This window comes from Hemibagrus wyckioides, linkage group LG10, assembly GCF_019097595.1.
Source record: "Hemibagrus wyckioides isolate EC202008001 linkage group LG10, SWU_Hwy_1.0, whole genome shotgun sequence".
Lineage (NCBI taxonomy): Eukaryota > Metazoa > Chordata > Actinopteri > Siluriformes > Bagridae > Hemibagrus > Hemibagrus wyckioides.
In genome coordinates this window covers 6,700,376-6,721,524 of record NC_080719.1, presented here as the reverse complement: position 1 = coordinate 6,721,524, position 21,149 = coordinate 6,700,376, and the positions used below count along the sequence as shown (strand labels likewise).

Here is a 21,149-nt window from a genome sequence, read left to right as displayed (position 1 = left end):
TTATAATTACAGTGTGTCATACCAAAGGCATGCACACTTGCTGTAACAAGGACACAAGAATGCAGGAAGTCAGGTTTTCAGCTTACAGAGTGGCTAGAAAGCCGGCTGTGAGATGACTTCATTCCCTCGGGTGCAGGGATAAAAGCCTGGAGGAGGTTAATGCAGACCTTCTCATCTTCTTACTAATCTAGCTCTGAATCTCACAGCAGACCAGTCCCCCCCCCCCCCCCCGTCTAAACCCAGATGCGCTGTTTGACCCTGCTTCTGATTCAAACGTTCCAGTGACCCAGTGTGATATATATATATTTTTTTTACAAGATTGTTCATTTCCTCCCCTCCCATCACAGCCCACCCATTTTGGCTAGCTTTACTATGGTTGACTGACCCCAAGCCAAAACGCTGCGGCTGCAGTGAGGACTATCAGTATGTTTGAACAGAGGGATGTATTTCCTCTTTGATGTGTGTGTACCCTGATGTCAGGAGAGATTTCAGGACAGAAACAGTCACTGGGATCTGTATTGTATTATTCAGGCTTTGGGTTCCTATAGACCTTGTGTTTGGATAGATGTTCACTCAGATCGAGTCCACTGTCCGCAATTCCTGTCGGCTGGATCAGACCAAAAAAGCTGGCCGCCTGACCAGTCCAGAGCACTGAGTCTGTCTGTTTCACTCCATGGAGTGCTGAAAGCTGGTACGTGTTATCACCAGCAGAGACCAGGCCAAGCATGCATTCTTTGACATAGCTGCACCCTGAAGAAACATGTGTATACCAATCATTTTTCTAATCCTTCTCTGGCTGGAACATCGTACCTCATTTTCATTTCCACTTCTCAGACAGTTATGATAAGATAGGATTGGAACTGCTGTAGAATCCAGTTACAATACAGATCACATAACAATGTGAAAACAATGTCTTCAGGAATGAACAAATCAGTACACCAGGACACAAAGATTACCAGATGTCCAGACTTTTTTTTCTGCACAGATGCCTGGGAAACAAGTCGACTCTTCAGGTTAGTGGTCAAAGCAACCATTTGTATTGACTACATCTATGCTCTTAATACATGTGCTGGACTGACAAAACTGAAGAAACTGGTCAAAATAACGTTTTCACAACACAACATGGTTAAACATGATGGAGAAAAATAAAGAAACTAGGCAGACTGGGAAAGTATCTTTTTAAACACCACATCCAAAGCGAAATGCTTGCCAATGACTTGCTGGCTTCTCAACAAGGATGTGAACATTTGGAGCTGCACTCTCAGAGGAAAGCACTATCTGCCCTCTTCCCTTCTACAAGACTTCATAGACTCCCATGATAATGTGATTGACATGAGAGAGAGAGAGAGAGAGAGAGAGAGACAGAGAGAGAGAGAGTATGATATCCTATCGCTGAGAGCATGTGGCTGTGGCATGATTGGGATTTAATCTTCATACACAAGATATTAAAAATAATTTAAAATATATTTTTGTGATGAATGATTCATTTTCTCTCTTCATCCACATTTAAAACCCTAATAATCAATGATCAGTTGTTCTTTCTGTTTTAATGTAAGGCTTGGCACTGTTAGCCACACATAAAGATCCATAATGTGACTCCCAAAAATGTGCCATTTCAAGGGAGTGTGTGATTTCAAGGGGCTTTTCGGTGAAAAAATTCATTGTTGTTAAAGAGCAAAACCCCTCAGCAGATATGGACTGAAATGGTGGTTAATAGTGTGACAAAGATTATTCGAAATGCTTTAGGTGTGAGCTAACCTTTAAAGAAAAGCCACAGAGCAGAAACAATGCTTCTCTTTTCAGTGCTGTCTGTATGAAACGCTTGTGCTGCGGCTTTACTGACGCATGATTAATGAAAGCTTAGTCAGAAAAGATGCTATCATAGCTACAGACTCCTGTGTTTTGGCTCATCCTGAACTGGGTAAGACAGCAGAGGTGTGGTATTTCCTTCTAAAACAGTACGGGTCTGTTTCCTGTCTGATATGTACAGTTCGCATCCCAGTTTAAGGCTTTCTCATGCACTGGTTAAGGTGTGTGGATATCTGAGTTGAGTGAAAAACCCTCCTCTTGTTACCCATAAAATAAAGGAGGACACTGGGATCATCATCATGTGATTTGTACAAAGTCCAGTATAGTATCAATGAAGCACTAGGGCACCACAGTCCAGACAAAAAGTTCTTATCACGTGGAAAAGTCTGCAGAACAGGAAGTGGCATGCATGACCTGCCAGATGTGACTTCCTGATGAAAGCTGTGGTGCCCAGCTGGACGCAGAGCCACTATATACATAAAGTAAACTTTAGTAAAGTTCAGGACAACTCCCTTCAACACACATGTACATTTCTGGCATTCGGCAGACGCCCGTATCCAGAACGACTTACAATTTATCTCATTTTATACAACTGAGCAATTGAGGGTTATGGGCCTTGCTCAGGGATCCAGCTGGAGCAGCTTTGGTGGACCTGGGATTCAAACTCACAACCTTCTGCTCATGAGAGTTTTCTGTTGTGTTCACCATGTTTGGGACCAAATTTCTGGCTTCACTCCACAACATGAACTAGGGGTTAAAACTAAAATGACTCTCTTTACAACAGAAGAGAATAAACTGAATAAACATCCAGTGAGAGGACAATGTTAGAAGAAAATGGCCAGACTGGGTTGAGCTGACGGGAAGGCAAATTCAAATAGCCACTGTGGTGATCAGAAAAATATCTCACATGCCAAACCTTGGGTCAAATGAGCTTAAGATCACATCAGATTCCACCTTTGGATAGACTGACCAAAAGATAGAAGATTTGGAAAGCGTTACCTGGAGTGATGAATCTTTATTTCAGCTGTGACACACATATGGCAGGGTCTGTCTGAATAAACATGCTGACCATGTGCATCCCTTAATGGCCACAATTTACTCATCTTATAATAGGAAATTATATCAAACTAGTTCCATGACATGACAATGTATTCAGTGGCCTTCTCAGTCACCTGAGCCCAGTGGAGCATTTTTGGAATGCTGCAGAACGAGAGATTTGCGGCATGAATGCGCAGCTGACGAATCAGCATCAGCAGTGTCATGCAACCATATTAACATGGAGCAGTATCTCCTTGTGGAATCCAGGAAGGACCCGAGGTTGTTCCGAAGGCAAATGAGGAACGGGGTCCTGATAAAGCCCTGTATTAGTATGGTGTTCATAATAATACATCTTACACACTGCATAGTCTGAAAAGCATTTAAGCACACAGACGTGCAAAAAGGATCAGTGGGTGTTTCATCACGAGGAGAAAAACGTAGTCAATGGAGTCAACTAACCTTCGCATATATTACATGTTGCTGAGATAAACTTCCTAGTTGTCTTACAATGTAGCTAGATGAAGATGTTAGAAGTCTGTTATTCGGTTCTCGGTTATACGGTGTGATGTCACATGAAACACAAAGCATACAGTTAGCTCGGCTGCTTAAAGACAATTAAGGCGTCAATCATACAATCAGGACAAGATACTCAGTCAAATGTGGCAGACCACCAGCAGGGCAACAAGAGCACATGCTGGTATTTCAGACAGACAGACAGACAGAGAGACAGACAGGCATTTGGTCCTGCACTGGAATTACCAAAGCGCAGAAACCACAAAATGGAGGAAATCTGTGCGAGCCTGCACAAGATGTAAGCGGAAAGAAGTAAGCCAGCGTTTCTGAGACGAGAGGAAACTGCAGTCGAAGCCTTTGGTTACGTGGTCCTTATATACACACTGAGCAGACCACAATAAAAAAAAAAAAACGAAGTAACGTCTCCCAAAGTCGTGGCTGTCAGCACATCCAAAATACAGGCATTTTACACTTTTAGAAATAGAAATGATGTGGAAAATTCGTCTTCTTCTTCTTCTTCATTTTTCTGAATGCTGACAGACACGTCTGGGTCAAATGTTACATTTCAATCTGGCAACAAGTCCAAATATTTTCCAACCCATTTTAGTGCCATCAATAGCCTTTTATTAAAGTGCCTGCTTTCAGTTGCTTATGAGTATAAAAGGCAATGCAGGATCAAAATTAATGTAATTTATAATCCCTATAATCCCTCTCCACATCCCCAAAACCCCCCGTTTAAGCAAGCATGAGCAAACTGCAATAAAGCATCTAAATGGGAGTCATGGCAACAGTCACGACGGCAACAACAAACAAAAAAAAATAACCCTGAGGAAAAGCATTCGGTCATGCTGGGAAGGTTGATAACATAAGCATGACCTCATATCCTGGGCAAACTGGGATTTGGCAAACATGTGGAGCCTGAGTGAGGAGTGACATCATGACAGTTTGTGAAAGCGTACCTTTACGGTTCACAGACTTCATTCACGTCACGCGCGTCTTAAAACAACACGGCATGCTGATGTGAGGGAGACAGATGTGCTGCTAATCATCAGGACCGCGTGCTTCATCATGTGCCAATGGCAGCTCTCAGTCTTACATCACTCTTTGCTTTCTTTCTTTTTCTTTCTTTCTTTTAATTACACTTCATTTAACTATTCATACTTTTTAAATTACCTAATCATTTTAATTATACACGCCCCTTTGTCTCTCTTTCTTTTTGTTTCCTGTTTATTATAATATTTTCCTTTTTTGTGTATTTGTCTTCACCTTCAGTTTCTTCCTTTTTTCTACTCATAATGGCCATTTTAAAAAAAGGTAGGTTTTTTTAAGCTTTTCTTTTCTTTTCTTTTCTTTTTTTATTTATTAAAATTCCTAATAATTAAATAATCCAGTACATGGTCTTCAGTTCTGGTTTCAGGCTTCCGGATTTGCCCATCAATGTCATTTCTGATGTATTTCCAAAGCTGATGCCATGAGGCTGACCTCTGTTTCTCTTAATGAAAATTAAACCTATCCATCATCTCACATCCAGTACATCCAGTACCTTTTTTACCATTTTTCTAGTGCTTTAAAAGGCAAGTAAACATCTTAACACTTCGGCAGGAGACATGGAATAACCCCGGTGGTGAATTCCTCTACTGCAGTATTCAGTTTCAGTGACTTTTACATGCACGGACTAGAGAAATGTCAGAACTGTGTAACTGTATCTACAGTAGATTCGAGCCCAGCTCCTACATGTTGCTATGTAAATACTGAAAATGATGCATACTACAGTAACAGCCCATCTGGTGTGTTTGTGCCAAAGTGTTATTAAAGTATGCTGCGCTGCACCTCATCAAAGTGAGAAAGGCATGAAAAAGGAGTATTGCGTATAATTAGCTGCTTTAGAGCAACGTGAAGTAAAATTACAGTCTCTAACGCAGGGTATAATTGCTCTCGTTCACATCAGCAGTCACTGAGGCATTTATGGCTGCTATCAAATGAGACTTGTTAAATTTCTAGGCATGAAACGCTTCACACACACATTAATAAGAGTCTGGGCACCGGGCCATTCAGGACTTTATTGTTCTGAAGCAGTGTGCAGTCACACCACCTCAAATCATCATACCTGCTGAGTGAAGCTGTCTGAGTATGTGTGTGTGTGTGTGTGTGTGTGTGTGCGTGTGTGTGAAAGAGAAAGAGACATGAAGGAGTCATAGTTCCTGTCTGTAAGTACCAAGAAAATCTGTAACACTCTAAAAGTCGTATAGACGTGGACATGAAGTTTATGTGTGTGAGTGTGTATATGTGTACTAATGGCCAAACCCTTTTCCCATTGTCCCGTTTTCACTTTTCTGATGCTGTAAGTGATATCATCACTTCATGCACAAAAAATGAAAACTTTCAAACAGCTATTTTGTCTTCAACTAAACGTTTTCGGAGATCTCTTTCTTTCTTTCTTTCTTTCTTTCTTTCTTTCTTTCTTTCTTTCACTCTAATTATCTCTTACATTTTGTCCATTTCTTTTTTCCTTGTATTTTCATGTTTTGAAGTGATTGAGGGAGAAAATGCCTGACAAAGAAATTTGTGTCTTGCGTCTCCTCTCGAGTCCTTTCATTCCCTGACTTTTTTTCTATCCTATTATTTTACTTAATGATATCCTTCTATGTGACTCCTACAGTCTTTACATGGGGGCAGACATGTGGCAGGGATGTGGTAAGGAAGGTTGTAGGTTCGAATCCCAGGTCCACCAAGCTGCTACTGCTGGGCCCTTGAGCAAGGCCCTTAACCCTTAATTGCTCAGTTGTATAAAATGAGATGAGAATGTAAGTTGCTCTGGATAAGGGCATCTGCCAAAATGCCAGAAATGTAAATGCAGACATTCTAGCACTCAGGTCAGGGGTCACTGAGAAACACTGTCTGCTAATCTTCACTGACACTTACTAAAGTTCTCCAAGTCGTGAGGTTTAATGTTGGTGAGATGTACAGCTGTGAGTAATGTATAACTCCTCTCTCAGCACACGTACCTTTGTGCCTATGCAGGCTGTGCCTTTCTTGTACTCCTTGTGAGCGGCTCTCTTGTCCAGTTTGCTCCACAGCGCTTTGGCCTTCCAGCAGGTCAGTCTGCTCTTCAGGCTGCTGTAGAAGGAGTCATGCTCCAGTGGATCCAGCTCCAGGTAAGTGCACATGATGTTAAAGGCCTGCAGTGTGGACTTACAGGTGGACGCCTGGACGAAGGTCTCAAACAACCTCCCAGCCTGGCTCTTCTCTTCCTCCATCTCTCCCATCCTTCCCTCTGTGGGATTGAAGACACTGGCTTCCTGATCTCTCTCTCTCTCTCTCTCTGTCTCTTTCTTGTGCTGCTCTTCTTCCTCAGCTCTCTTGAGGGACAGTAAGGGCTAAACCCTGGATCTGTAGCACTGGGCTATCTGTGAAGAGCAGAAATTATGATTAATATGTTTTCGTTTTGTTTTTCCGGCAACAGTGGTGGTGTTTTCCGATCTAAGAACATGGAAGAAAAAGGAAAAGGAAATGAAATTACTGGTACAAAAATAGATTTTAATCTTCAGTTGGCTAACATCTGTGAAGAAAACTTTTGAAACTCAGGGAACAGTATGATAACATTATTACACTGAAATTCAATCAATACGATATTGTTATTACTCAGCCCTGGAAGGAAACCCAAGAACCTTTTTTAAATACTTAATCCGTGCGGTTATCCAATCAGCCAATCATGTGGCAGCAGAGCAGTGCTTAAAATCATGCAGATACAGGTCAAGAGCTTGACTTAATGCTTACATTAAACATCAGAATGGAGGAAAATGAGATCAGTCACTTTGGCAAGCAAGTCATGTTTGTTAGTGTTTCAGAAACTGCTGATTTCCTGGAATTTTTACACACACACACACACAAACACACACACTAGTCTAGAGTAGAGTTCACACAGAATGGTGCAAAAAACAAGGCTCATAGTTGGCTCTGGACCAAAGCTGGACAGATGGATTTATATTTTTCATCATGCAGATGCTGGGGTCAGAATTTGGTGGCCATTGTATTAATCCAGCAGTATGAACAGTTAAGGCTGGTGTTGTTGTTGGTGGTGCTAATGTTAATGGTGGTAGTGTTGGTGGTGCTGGTAGTGGTGTTGTTGGTGGTGTTGGCACTGGTGGTGGTGTTGTTGGTGCTGGTGGTGATGTTGGTGGTGTTGGTGATGTTGGTGTTGGTGCTGGTGTCCAATGTGGTGGTGCCCATCCAATGTGTATTGTTGGTGCTGGTGGTGGTGTTGGTGCTGGTGGTGTTGTTGGTGCTGGTGTTGGTGCTGGTGGTGGTATTGGTGGTAGTGTTGGTGGTGGTGTTGGTGGTGGTGTTGGTGCTGGTGTCCAATGTGGTGGTGCCCATCCAATGTGTATTGTTGGTGCTGGTGGTGGTGTTGGTGCTGGTGGTGTTGTTGGTGCTGGTGTTGGTGCTGGTGTTGGTGCTGGTGGTGGTATTGGTGGTAGTGTTGGTGGTGGTGTTGGTGGTGGTGTTGGTGCTGGTGTCCAATGTGGTGGTGCCTATCCAATGTGTATTGTTGGTGCTGGTGGTGGTGTTGGTGCTGGTGGTGGTATTGGTGATAGTGTTGGTGCTGGTGTTGGTGTTGATGCTGGTGGTGGTGGTGGTGGTCCTGTTTAATAGTGACTACTTCCAGTATGATAACAAGCCGTGTCAGCTCAGATCAGCTCAGACTGGATCGAAAATGAGTTCAGTGGCCTCATAAGTCACCAGTCCAGTAGAACACCTTTGAGATTTGGAAGTGCGCCCAAGAGAATTTGTGAAATTTGTGTGTCCAGTGTCAGCGTGTGACTTTCAGTCGTTAGTAAACAGCACTATCAGGGCAGACGTGCATGGTCCATCAATTTAGTCTCAGCTGCTAGAGATAACAGCTGATAAGAGAGAGAGAGAGAGAGAGAGAGAGAGAGAGAGATAGAGAGAGAGAGAGAGAGAGAGAGAGAGAGAGAGTCAGAGAGACAGAGAGAGAGGGAGAGAGAGAGAGAGAGAGAGAGTAAGAAACAGGGAGTCAGAGAGAGAGAGAGAGAGAGTTAGAAACAGAGTCAGAGAGAGAGAGAGAGAGAGAGAGAGAGAGAGAGAGAGAGAGAAAGACAGACAGCGAGACAGACAGAGACTCCTCATTGTGCAGACCTTGTAGAAAAATACTGTTTGTCTTGTGGTTTGTATAAGAACAGGACAGGGAGCATTTTTTGGACACACAGGGGCACCTCAGTTCTGTTCTAACACGCCCATACAATGTGTATTTTTAGTTCGGCCTCTTCTTAGATTTCAAAGCCTCTCCACATCCCAAAGATAATACACACACACACACACACACAGCAAGGAGAGATGACAAGGTTTGAAATACTGCAGCTTGATATATGTAGTGTTTGAAGAGACGTGATTTAATCAGGAGTAACAGAGCAGACATTATGGAGTAATAAGAAAGCGAGTGAGACCATCAGCGTAATTATGTAAAGCAGCACAGTGACCGAACTTCACCTCGGAATAAATGCTACTCACTGACCACAAAACTCTCACATGACACCAATCTGAATATCAGAGAGGGAATTAGAATATGATACACACACCAGACACACACACACACACACAACATGAGATCTGGAGAATTCCTGGAGAGCATGTGCTGTGAACTCTACACACTCTCTCAGTGAATGTAGTGTGTGAAAGACATGTGTGGACAGAACACACACACACACACACACACACATACACACACACTGAAATTAATACTTTCAAACTTTCAAAAGTTTTTAGGTGGTGGCTGTCTTTCTTTCTTTCTTTCTTTCTTTCTTTCTTTCTTTCTTTCTTTCTTTCTTTCTTTCTTCCTTCCTTCCTTCCTTCCTTCCTTCCATCTTTTCTTATATTTTTCCTTCCTTCCTTCCTTCCTTCCTTCCTTCCTTCTTTCCTTCTTTCCTCCTGCTTCTCCATCTTTCTTACATTCTTCTTCACTTTTCTTCTTCATATCCTCCCTCCATCTCTCTGGCACTTTGTTTCCATTTGCTACTTTTCCCCTATATATTTTTTTCCTTTTCTTATTCCTTTTCTTATTTTTCTTCTCGTTCTCTATCCCAATCCGCTTACTTTCTTTTTTCTTTATTCTCCCCCTTTTTCCTTCCTTCCTTCCTTCCTTCCTTCCTTCCTTCCTTCCTTCCTTCCTTCCTTCCTTCCTTCCCTTTGTTTCTTTAAGCTTTCCTTACATTTTTTTTTCACTTGCTTAGAACTGCAGCTTTACTTCACCTGACCCACTGTTACACACTCCTGCTTATAGAGCCTTTCTTTCTTTCTTTCTTTCTTTCTTTCTTTCTTTCTTTCTTTCTTTCTTTCTTCACTTGCTCAGAACTGCAGCTTCACTTCACCTGTCACACTGTTACACACTCCTGCTTATAGAGTCTGTGTATTGTCTTGACCTTGACATTGTTTTATCTCATTTTCTGTCCTGTAAACATCTTAACACCTTTGAAATAAACAAGAAGTGTCATATCCCTGGTGGTCATTTCCTGCGTTTGTGGCTGCCGCAGTATTCAGGCTTGTTAACTCAAGTGTCTGCTCTCTCGCAGTTGAAGGCGCCCTGAGGAGGCGTCGTGTCAGCTCGTGTGGCGTGGGTGTTAAATAATCTCCCCTGAGGTAAAGACAGGCTAAGAGCTACGGCTCTTACAGACCACATTCCAGCACGCAGGAGTCTGACATGGGCACACACCCTGGCCTCACTCTGATTGGCTGTGCTTTAGAGGTCCTGCCCCTCGGGGTCTCATTCCATCCTTGGGCACAGTAGCAGCGTGATGTTCTGATAACTCAGGAAGAAATAAGCACACCAGTCACTACCCTGATCATATTAACACTCTTTTGACAGACTCATTGAGTGTTCTTCATATATTATAAACCTCTCTCTCTCTCGTTCCAGCATTCGAATTAGATTGAAAGGAAAGTTTTGCTCAGGCCAGAGGAGCAGGTTTGAACCTCGCTGTAATATACCATTGCTATTCGTAATGCTTATTCCTTCATAATGCCTGTATTAATCTGTTTGTTTCTGTTTGCCACTTTTCTTGTTTATTGCTGATTTTCTCTTGTATGTCTATTTGCTTGGTTTGTAAATTGTCCTTGAGCTGTGAAAATGTGCTATATAAACAAAACATATTAATATCAGAAGACTTTATTACTACCACACATTACATTACAGCATAGTGGAATTCTGTTCCTCACTAATCCCAGCTTTCTGAAGGCCGGGGTCAGGGTGCGGGGTCACCGACCAGGCATAACATTATGACCACCTGTCTAATATTGTGTTGGTCCCCCTTTTGCTGCCAAAACAGCCCTGACCTGTCATGCACTTCTTCAGCAATTTGAGCAACAGATAGATAGATAGATAGATAGATAGATAGATAGATAGATAGATAGATAGATAGATAGATAGATAGATAGATAGATAGATAGATACTTAATTCATCCCAATGGGAAATTTACACAATGTACAACAGTAGCTTGTCTGTTGGATCGGACCATACGGTCCAGCCTTCACTCCCCATGTGTATCAATGAGCCTTAGCTGCCCATGACCCTGTCACCAGTTCACCACTGTTCCTTCCTTGGACCTCTTTTGATAGATACTGACCACTGCAGACCGGGAACACCCCACAAGAGCTGCAGTTTTGGAGATCTTCTGATCCAGTGGTCTAGCCATCACAATTTGGCCCTTCGTCAAACTCGCTCAAATCCTTACGCTTGTCCATTTTTCCTGCTTCTAACACATCAACTTTGAGGACAAAATGTTCACTTGCTGCCTAATATATCCCACCCACTAACAGGTTCCATGATGAGGAGATCATCAGTGTTATTCACTTCACCTATCAGTGATCATAATGTTATGCCTGATCGGTGTATATCCCCTGTGTTTAAATCATTTTGAGAGGAAACGCTTAAACACATTTATGGCAGTATTATTAATATGGCAAGACCAATGACCAAATACATGCTATCATCACTCGCATGCATGAGCATGTCACGCTCATCAACATAACTGCACAGATTAACAGTATTTAGTGTTTTTAATCATCCCAGCAGGAAACTGTTTTAATAGCTAGTTATTTTAATTACAGAAAGCATTTTCAGCACCACTTCATCTACGCTCTGCCCGCTGGTCTAAAATCAAAATGTGTTAATAATAACAATCTCCACAGGGTCTGCATTCCTGGCTTCATGGATGGTTAAAAATAGCTATTAGATCCGCAGGGGCAGAAGGCATGGGTTAATGAAAAGGTAGAGAGAACACACTGTCCTCACAGATTGCCCTTTGAGCTGAAGCAGCATTCTGTTAGCTTACGTGCCGTGATTTCACCATCTGACGGAATGGAAAGGGCTGTCGCGGGCAGACACCAGCGGCCCACAGGACACAGAGAAATCACACACACACACACACACATACACAAGCTCACATATTCATACACAGAGGAGGGGAGATCAAAGAAAGAGCTGGCTGCAGAGTAAAGGATGGCTTTGATAACCCTTTCCCATTTATAAAGGGAAGGGATTGTCCTGGAGTAGCGTGAAAAACTTTATCAGCTTATCCCATCAGCAGCTCTTTTAGATCTGAGAGCTAAACGTCACAGATTAGAAATTATTACAGGATAAATTGTTTTTCTAAAGAACATATTATTTATTAAAGATACAGCATTGCTTGGCAGTCGGGGAAAACCCATCAGATATCACTGTAGCTGAATACTGAACAGCCGCATAGGAAAACTGGGTTTTTCCGCCCATAACACACTTTGACACCTCTACTCTTGCTAAAGCTAATGTTCACACATACAATGATTTTTATCTCCGGTTTCTGTACTATGATGTTGTTTCTATTACTGGTTGCCATAGTAACAACATTTATTCCTGTTTTCACTCCCACTGGCAGTCGTGACACCAGGTATAACTCCATATTTGCATAAAACTTTTCTTAACTTTTTCATGTCTCTGGACACATCCACATCTAGCCATCGACAGTTGCAGTCGCTCATGTCACTGGAAGTCACCAGCTCTCACTGATAATAAACGATCTCCGGTCACTTTGTTGCAGCTCTTGTGGGGTGTTCCCGGTCTGCAGCGGTCAGTATCTATCAAAAGTGATCCAAGGAAGGAACAGTGGTGAACCGGCGACAGGGTCATGGACGCCCAAGGCTCACTGATGCACGTGGAGAGTGAAGGCTGGCCCGTGTGATCCGATCCAACAGATGAGCTACTGTTGCTCAAATCACTGAAAAAGTTGCTGGTTCTTTAGGTGGTCATAATGTTATGCCTAGTCATTGTATGTGCATTTTTGCATGTCATATTCCAGATTTATTAGCTCTTTTGCTGTTATAATGACCTCCACTCATCTGGGAAGGCATTTCATGAGATTCTGGAGTGTGGCTGTGGGGATTTGTGTTCATTCAGCTACACAAGCATTAGTGAGATCAGACACTGATGGGAGGTGAAGGTGTTCAGCAGGGTTGAGGTCAGAGATCACAGGACATTCGAGTTCTTCCACACCAACCAACCAAACCATGTCTTCATGGAGCTCGCTTTGTGGAACAGGCTTGGCCTCTTTAGTTCCAGTGAAGGGAAATTGTAAGGCTACAGCATGTGGCAACAGTTTGGGGAAAATATGTGGGAAGACCCTCATATGGGTATGATGGGCAGGTTTCCACTAACTTTTTTATAAGCTTTATTGAGTTCTTATAGCTATTAGCCTGTTTGACTGGTTTAATCCAAATATTTATGACACAAAAACGTCAGCCTGTAAAGATGGTTTGACATGTGGTCTGAAAATTGTGCACTCAGGATCTGTTCTAGGCCCGTTTGACAACGAGGCTCATAAACTTTGCCAAGATTGAGGGAAATCCTTCAGGACCGTGTCTCGACTGAATGTTCATGCTTTGGTTAAACCGAACCACAGCGCACTGATTTCAAGAGGCCCAGGGATCGGTGCTTAGGGCTGCTCCTGGGCTTGAAAACAGCGTTCACTATTCTCCAATCGTGCCAAAGTCAGGATTCAAATTGCTATGAGTCTGAAAGTTTGAAAGTGATATAAAATTATGTTAGCTTGGATCCAGTGTGCTCTGGTGGTGGAGAGTTCAAAGCTCATAAAATCAAAAGAAAAAGGTGTATTGAGAAAATATTATTGCACACATGCATATCATGGTCATGAAATACAACTGTGCTGATGGGGTCTGTGAAATGTATTTTTTAACTGCTAAAGGATCCCCTGCTTACAAAAACAGTTTGAAAAGCTTTGCTTTAGACAATCAGCTTACTGGCATATTTCAGGTCTTTAAATAAGATTTGCTCTCACTTTTGGAGGTAACCAGACTTTAAAATGCTATAACTGTAGTTCTGGTTCAGAGGCATTTCAGTTCAGAAGCACTTAATACAGAAGAAAATGTCAAATCTGAAAAGTTCTTCCAGGCCATGTGACCATATGAAAGCCTCAAATCCTCAAACATTCACCTGCATCTGTATTCAGACTATCCTGCACAGTATGTGATCTCTATTAAAGCACACAAAATAGCCATTTTCTTCGGAGTACAGGCATTCCAGTTATGCGAAATATGTACGGTTTTGAGCAGCCCAGTCAAGACTACATCAAAAGGCATCAAAAGTAAGAAGTATTCGAAAGCACGCTAGCTTTCTGTACGCTTTTCGAGATGGATGATGAAGACAGCCAACATACCAACTACAAAAGCTGTCCTGAATGCGAAAACACATTAAAATTAATTACGAGACAAACCTTTGCGAAAACGCTATAGCCAATTAGCTCAGCTTTCACGTTTGGCACAGAGAGCACCATAACTCAGTTTCCCTGGCAAGCGTGAAGTAATAATGTCATTGAATTAATGAGGCCACATGGTCTGACCTCGAATTAGCTCTGGAAACTTGGGGATGTTTTTACAGTAGAGTAAAGTCCAGTGTCATGAAATCTGGCCAAGAGCAGGCCAGTAGCTGGAAGAAAATTCAGACGTGTGTTGCTGGACAGAGCTTCCGACTATCAGCCCAAACAAAGGGGTCAGTGATGTCAACGTGCATGCAGGGCTGAAAGTTACTCATAACGTCCTTAATTGCTGGGAACTCGGAAGAAAACCAGGAAGGAACCTCTCAGTCTCCCACCCCCTCATACGATAAACAGGTTCACGCCTCGAAAAAGCAACAAAACATTGTTTCCCAGCATCTCCACAACTCTCTCACACTGGGTCGTATGTATAAATCTAGATACGAATATATCCGCAAATACTTTGAGAAATTATTTACTCAAAAATATATGCTACTTATGAAAATCTAGTAAGTTTAAAAAACATTTATGTCTTACGATGACTTGTGGATTTGGGTAAATTTCCATATAACGGAACGCAAATATATAATTAGTGATTACACTGACAAAAGACTTGAAAGAAAGCAATCTACAGCAAATCCATGAATTAAAACTAACCATCAGCTATAAGAGGAGGAAGTGTTGGTGTGGATCTATAGTAGCCGATACAGTGGCTGAACTGTATTAATGTAAGATTTAGCACAAAATCATTTTCTAATTGCTTCCCCAGTTTCTCACTGATATGGTCCTGCCAATTCTCACTAACCACAGAGGGTGGGGCGAGCATGTGCTTCCTCAGAGACACATATAGCCAAGTTTCACATGTTTTTGCTCTTGCTCCGTCACAAGGCAGTGTAATTTGCATAACGGTAAAGCGCTATCTATGCTAGATTTATGAACATGCGAATGCCAGCGATTGACTAGTGTCGACTGACTGACAGGAGAGAGAGAGAGAGAGAGAGTAAATCATCCCTTTCACCCTAAAAGCATGGCCAAATTTACTCTCTTGACTCCCAGCCATGGATATCTGTCTCGCCATTGGGATTTGAACTTGCAATCTCTCGAAAAATTGCGCAAAAACTTTTCAGCTGCTCTCTCACTTCACAGTTTTTTTTATATCTCAGCGATACAGAAACATTCACACCCTTTACTTTAAAAAAAAAAAAAGAAATAAGACTCATAAACTCTGTGAAAACTGTACACTTCTTCCCAAGCCGGTGCCAAAACAAAGGAACGGCGTCTTGAACGAGAGAACAAACAGTGTGTTATCTGGCAGGAGCCGGCGAACATCATCTGTCTTCTAGCGGGGAGAAAAATCGTTAATCCACACAGAAGCGAGGGCTGGGAAGCAGCTGCATGCTGTCTGAGAGCCTGTCTGACATTCCCAGAGCCTAGAGCACACACTCTCGTCTAAGAGCGCAGATTTATACAGAGACACTTAGGAAGGAAAAACACTGCCCTGTGCGTTAGAGTTTGACAAAGCACTCCGGGGAGGTCCGAACAGGTCATTTTTACAGTCCAAATGGTCAATAAAAAAGTGTAAGCAGTGTTCGGGAAAATGCGCCTCTTTTTAAGTTAGAATCTGATAAGTGGACATCTCAATACGTGATTTAAAAATGTAAAAGGTTTCAGACATACAATGCAAAAACTTGTAGTTAACATAAAGAACGGATGAAATGAAATCCAGTTGCATTTGCACACTTCCTGCTATGAGATGACTTGCTGCAGGGCAACAGACTAGACCGAGGAGATGAAATGCTCGGAATAGACAAGTCTCATGTTCCAGAAAAAACACATGACCCTGAAGATGTCCTTAGAGCTCAGATTATTACTGGTTGCTAGTAACATGCAGCATTTAGTCCATTTCATATACCTAAGCAACAATAGATTGTTGCCTAAGCAAATTATAGATTAGTATAATCAGAACTAATTGGGGAACTTCTTACATTTACTCAAGGAAAGAGAAGTTTCTTCCTTTTTACTACTGCTTTTTTCATACTTCCTCATTTTCCTCTCTACTATGATCACCTACCAGTTTCCAGCCACTAGCCACGGCTCACCCTGGGTTGATACGTGTTTCCTTCACTTGTGAAGCCAGCCATGTGCATGTTTTCATGTCACAGGGCACACAATGTTCACCCTTTTTCTCAGACACCCAAAACTGGCCTGTGATTGACAAGGAGAAGCAATATGAGAGAGCAAGATCTCACTGTTGTGCTCAGATCTTCAAGATCATCCTACTGATCATAAAGTGCACAGTATTACAGCCTATGCAGTGAGTGGATATGAATCCAGATGTAACCATGTGTCAGGAGTCGTGGGTAAATCAATAAGCAGGTAAACATAACCTTTTACCACTCTATCATACTAACCCTACTTGATCACTGGGACAAATATAAACTGTTTTTGGACACACAGATAGTGACTTCCCCAGCCTGGTTATGATATAGATAAATACTCCTACTAATACGATATAACATTACAGGCTCTGTACTGCATTTGCACAGCTTTCACCGGGCATTGGTTATGACGACGCTAATTCCACTAACATTTCTGCATTTAATTAAAACTCCCTGCATGCTAGGCGACTACCAATGCCACGTCACCAGCAAGCTGAGAATGCTACACTTCACATACACTTCGTTGCAGCTGAAAGGTGTACTTCAGCTGACTTTACATTAACCCTTTTTACCAGTACACTGGCTGGTCAATCTGCCCGCGGAACAGAAATCGGCATATCAGAGTTTTGCCATCAGTATAAACAAATGAATTATATTATGGCCCGCAAGTCGGATATAAAATTAGTCTGACGGCTTTCAGTGTGTGACCTCTGTTTTTACTTTCGGTGGAATAACCTTACACAGAATTTTAGTGGCTGACGACAACACCAATAGGAGAACGTCTACAAAAATTCGCCCGGTGCCAATAAGGAAACGTGAACAAAGCATGTCCTTCTTACATTGAGTGTTTTCTGTTTATTTTCGTTTTCTGCATTGTGCTGATTGACAATGTTCTTTAATCGCAGGTCCATCTCTTCACGGTCTATCGCTCTTTACGGTCTATCGACCTTCATTGTATCATCTGACACGTGGAGAACATTTTTATTGTTATACAATTCTGCCAAGATTTGTATTGGCATCGTGTCAATGAGACGGTGTCAGGAATAGTCAGAAAAAGGGAGTCGTGTATAAAGTAGTGTAGAATCTGCTTTATTTAAATAATTATTCTTATTAGAGAGTTGATTTAAAGACTTCTAGTTGTGCTTTACTTTTTAGACCTGGTGTATTTGGACTCAATGTACTCATGCTGTGAGGATTTTATAGACAGGAAGATCAGCTTCAAAGATGTTTGGAGTGATTTTTACTGTTTCTTATGGAAAGTGTCGTACACATGGAAACCTTCGACTCTTTCCTTTCTACCAGAGCAGGTGATTCACTCTGCCATGCAGAAGCCCTGACCAGCGAACTTCCTCTTCCGGACAGACAGGAAACTCAGTCACTTCCACAGCCTGGGTCCGAGCAGGAAATGTCTCAGGTGAGAAAAAGGACAGAATTGTGTTACGATTTTAAACCAGTTATGTAAAGGCGAGTGCTTCGTTTCTTCAAAGCTTTCTGGAGAATATTACGGATCTGTTTTCTCCCTAAGCCATAAGTTTAAATCAAAGTGCGGTTAAACCACTAATTCCAGACTGGGATGCTGGAACTTGTACCTGTTTTTTTTTTTTTCCTCCCCTTAATTATTAACCCAGTCTAGAAATGTTATCACAGTTGCCCTAAAAAAAAAAGTCTGCTATATTTATGACTTTTAATGAGTGGAGAATATAATGAGCGCTATTTGGCTCAAATTATACGTAGAGGAAGTCCAAAAATGCACGAGCTCATAGGTCAGCATCTGGCTAGTTGGCATTTCTCTCAATTTGTCTAATAAATATAAACCAAAATCACAAAAATATGCATTTCGACTGAAAGCCCAAATAAGGACAGAAAAGTCATTATTCCCAAATAACGGCTTTGAGACTGGCATCGACTCGACTCAAAGGGTTGGGATGTGAAAGTAACTCTCTAAAAAAAAAACAACAAACCATTACTAGGATTGAGTTTAATCTCTTGCCAAAAATTCATTCCCAATGATAATACAACAGCGCGTGTATCAACATGGCAACGCTTCTGAACAAAACATTCCTCCATCAATAGAAACACATGGTTTAAACCTTCAGGACGTCAGAGCTCAGACTGTAAAGGACCTGAAGCGACACGCCGCACCTATTAGTGTCTAGTCTTCTGACTGATGCAAATCTGCAGCACAGAAGGCCAACATTCTTGTAGGATATTCCAACAAAAAATGATTGTAGGTGATTTTTTTCGGTGGGGAGGACGGAGCAGGAATTTGAGTGTGCGTGCAGACCTGTGTAAACTGTGTTCGAAGCAGGGATCTGATTATAGCCCTTCGGTTAATACGTACTTGCAGCCCACTCTCAGCGAAAAAGCAGTGAGATTTGGAGCATCTGAGAGAGAATGAGAGATAGAGAGAGAGAGAGAGAGAGAGAGAAGGAAGAAAAATGAAATAAACCATGCCGCATGATTTTGTCTTCTTTCCAAACTGCAGGTCACAATCTAATTTCTCCGATCTATATATCTATATCAAATGTAAAGCTTTCAACAAATGTGGTTTGGTTTGGATTTAACTGGTGAAAAAAATACACATCTTTAGCCTTTTTAGCTTTTCATTATATTTGGCTGATGCAAATTTTACACAAACTTCCACAACATGGGCAAAAACAAGACTTTCAGACTTTCTGCATAATATCTGGGACAGTATGATCCAGTTTTTCAAGAGAAACTAGAACAGTGCCATGAAAAGCTGCTGTAAATTTCCCTTTGGGATGAATAAAGCATCTTTCTATCTATCTATCTATCTATCTATCTATCTATCTATCTATCTATCTATCTATCTGTCTATCTATCTATCTATCTATCTATCTATCTATCTATCTATCTATCTATCTATCTATCTATCTACGGCTGAACAAAGCAACACTGGCTCGGATTTGAACCTTCCACTAGTGCAGATATTTTTATTTGTATTCTCTCTTCTGTATTGTACCGCACTTCTGTGGTGCATCCTGACCCATGCGTGACATGTTCAAAGCATTTTAACTGTTTTTCTTACAATAGTGAAGAGGAAACGCCTCTGTTGGTAAAGTCCGATTGTAACAATTGTGGTTTTCTCATGCAAGAAAAATGCACTTTTTCTCAGTTTGACTGCATTTAGTCGTATAGATGATATAGACTCTATCAGTACAAGTAATACAGTATACACTACCAGTCAAAAGTTTGGACACATCTTCTAATTCCATGGTCTTTCCTGATGCTTATTTCTTTCTACATTGTAACAATGCTGAAGGCGGCCGAAATACACAATAATGTCCTTTGAACAGTTGATATTGAGATATGTCTGCTACTGATGCTCTGTAAAGCCTTCATAACGCCTCTAATCTGAGGTGCTGTTAATTGGTGATTTCTGAGGCTGGTCACTCTAAATGAACTTCTCCTCTGCAGCAGAGGTCAGTTTTGGTCTTGCTTTCCTGGGATGGTCTTCATGTGAGCCAGTTTCATCATGGTGCTTGATGGGTTTTGCAAATGCACTTGACAATACTGTTCTTGCAAGAACTATTCCAGAACACCTGACCTTCGTGTCTTAAAATAACAGCTGACTGTTTTTTGTTGTCGTTACATATGGATTACTGAAGTCCATGTGTGTTATTTCATAGTTTTGAAATCTCCAGTATTGTTCTAGAATGTAGAAAATAAATCCCTAAACAAAAAACACTGAATTAAAAGGTGTGTCCAAACTTTTGACTGGTAGTGTATCTGATATATTCAATATTTCAGTGTAAAATATTATAGCTCTATTCAATTATGTAAACTTTTTTTAATTTCTTCTTTTTAACTCTGACACTGTTTGGATCTTGATCATAACTTTAGAGATGAAACTTCATTCAATTGTCCACTGACTGCCTGTGAGTGTGTTTAAAGGTTTTCTTCAAGTCGATGTTACTCACGTTATCAAGGTAAACTTTCATTTCCATGTTTAACGAATCTGAAATGTCTAACAGTGTCCACACTGCGTGTTAAGCTGCACAAAACATTATGGATCTGTTTTCTTCCCAGCCTCACAGGTCCAGAGTCCAGGACAAATCTGTTATTGAAGAATTGATTGATGAATGAATAAATGTTTTCAAAATAGTAGCCTGTCTATTTTATCCTCAACTCATTGCCGATCTAACAGAATTTCAAAAGCAAAGAAGAAAAAAAAGCATTGATATCAAAAATAAAACTTTACAGAATGAAATAAATGAAAGGCTGGGGCTGATTTCTTTCTAGCCCAGACTGTAGATTCACATGATATCAACCACATTGGGTGTATGCATAATAGTTGTATTCATATAATGAGATGTCATGCTATCAGGTTCGAACCTTAATGTTTTCATCATGCTAACTGACATATTTTTTAGTCCTCAGAATCACTACATATCACTTAAATTCATTCATTCATCACCTCTAGATCCTCCTCAGGTTTAGGGTGGATCCGAAGCTTATTAAGGAACTCTGGGATGAGGCGAGAATACACCCTGGATGGAACTCCAGGGGGTCAGACATTTATATTTTTTAACTCCTTAAGTCCACCCCCAACCTTTAATTCCCACCCATGTTCACAAAGCTCCGCCCCCAGGATAGACAGTGGCACAAAAAGTAGTCTGGTGTAGCCAGATCTTCAAACTAAGGGCAGAAGGACTGGACATCATAGCAGAATTTATTGACCTTTTAAGGACAGGGTGTCTGACTGACATGTATAGCAACCAATCACAGTTCATTATATTTAGCATCACATTTAGGACCAAGAATATGTAATGTCCACACAAAAACAGACCA

The 21,149-nt window shown here is 41.4% G+C and overlaps 1 protein-coding gene and 1 long non-coding RNA gene across 7 annotated transcripts in view; one reads left to right on the top strand and one right to left on the bottom strand.

The window, feature by feature from the left end:
• The window catches only part of mical2a (microtubule associated monooxygenase, calponin and LIM domain containing 2a), a 51,998-nt gene that overhangs the window by 29,515 nt on the left and 1,334 nt on the right, over positions 1–21,149 (bottom strand). For all 6 annotated transcript variants that reach the window (XM_058400805.1, XM_058400806.1, XM_058400808.1 and 3 more), the window contains exon 2: positions 6,366–6,767. In XM_058400805.1, coding sequence (XP_058256788.1) covers positions 6,366–6,626 — 261 coding nt within the window. In that variant the 5' untranslated portion in view covers positions 6,627–6,767. The remainder of the gene's footprint in view (positions 1–6,365; positions 6,768–21,149) is intronic.
• Positions 16,328–20,278, top strand: LOC131360381 (uncharacterized). Its single transcript, XR_009205878.1, has 3 exons — positions 16,328–16,554; positions 17,645–17,751; positions 20,202–20,278. It is a non-coding gene; the product is annotated as an uncharacterized LOC131360381 (long non-coding RNA).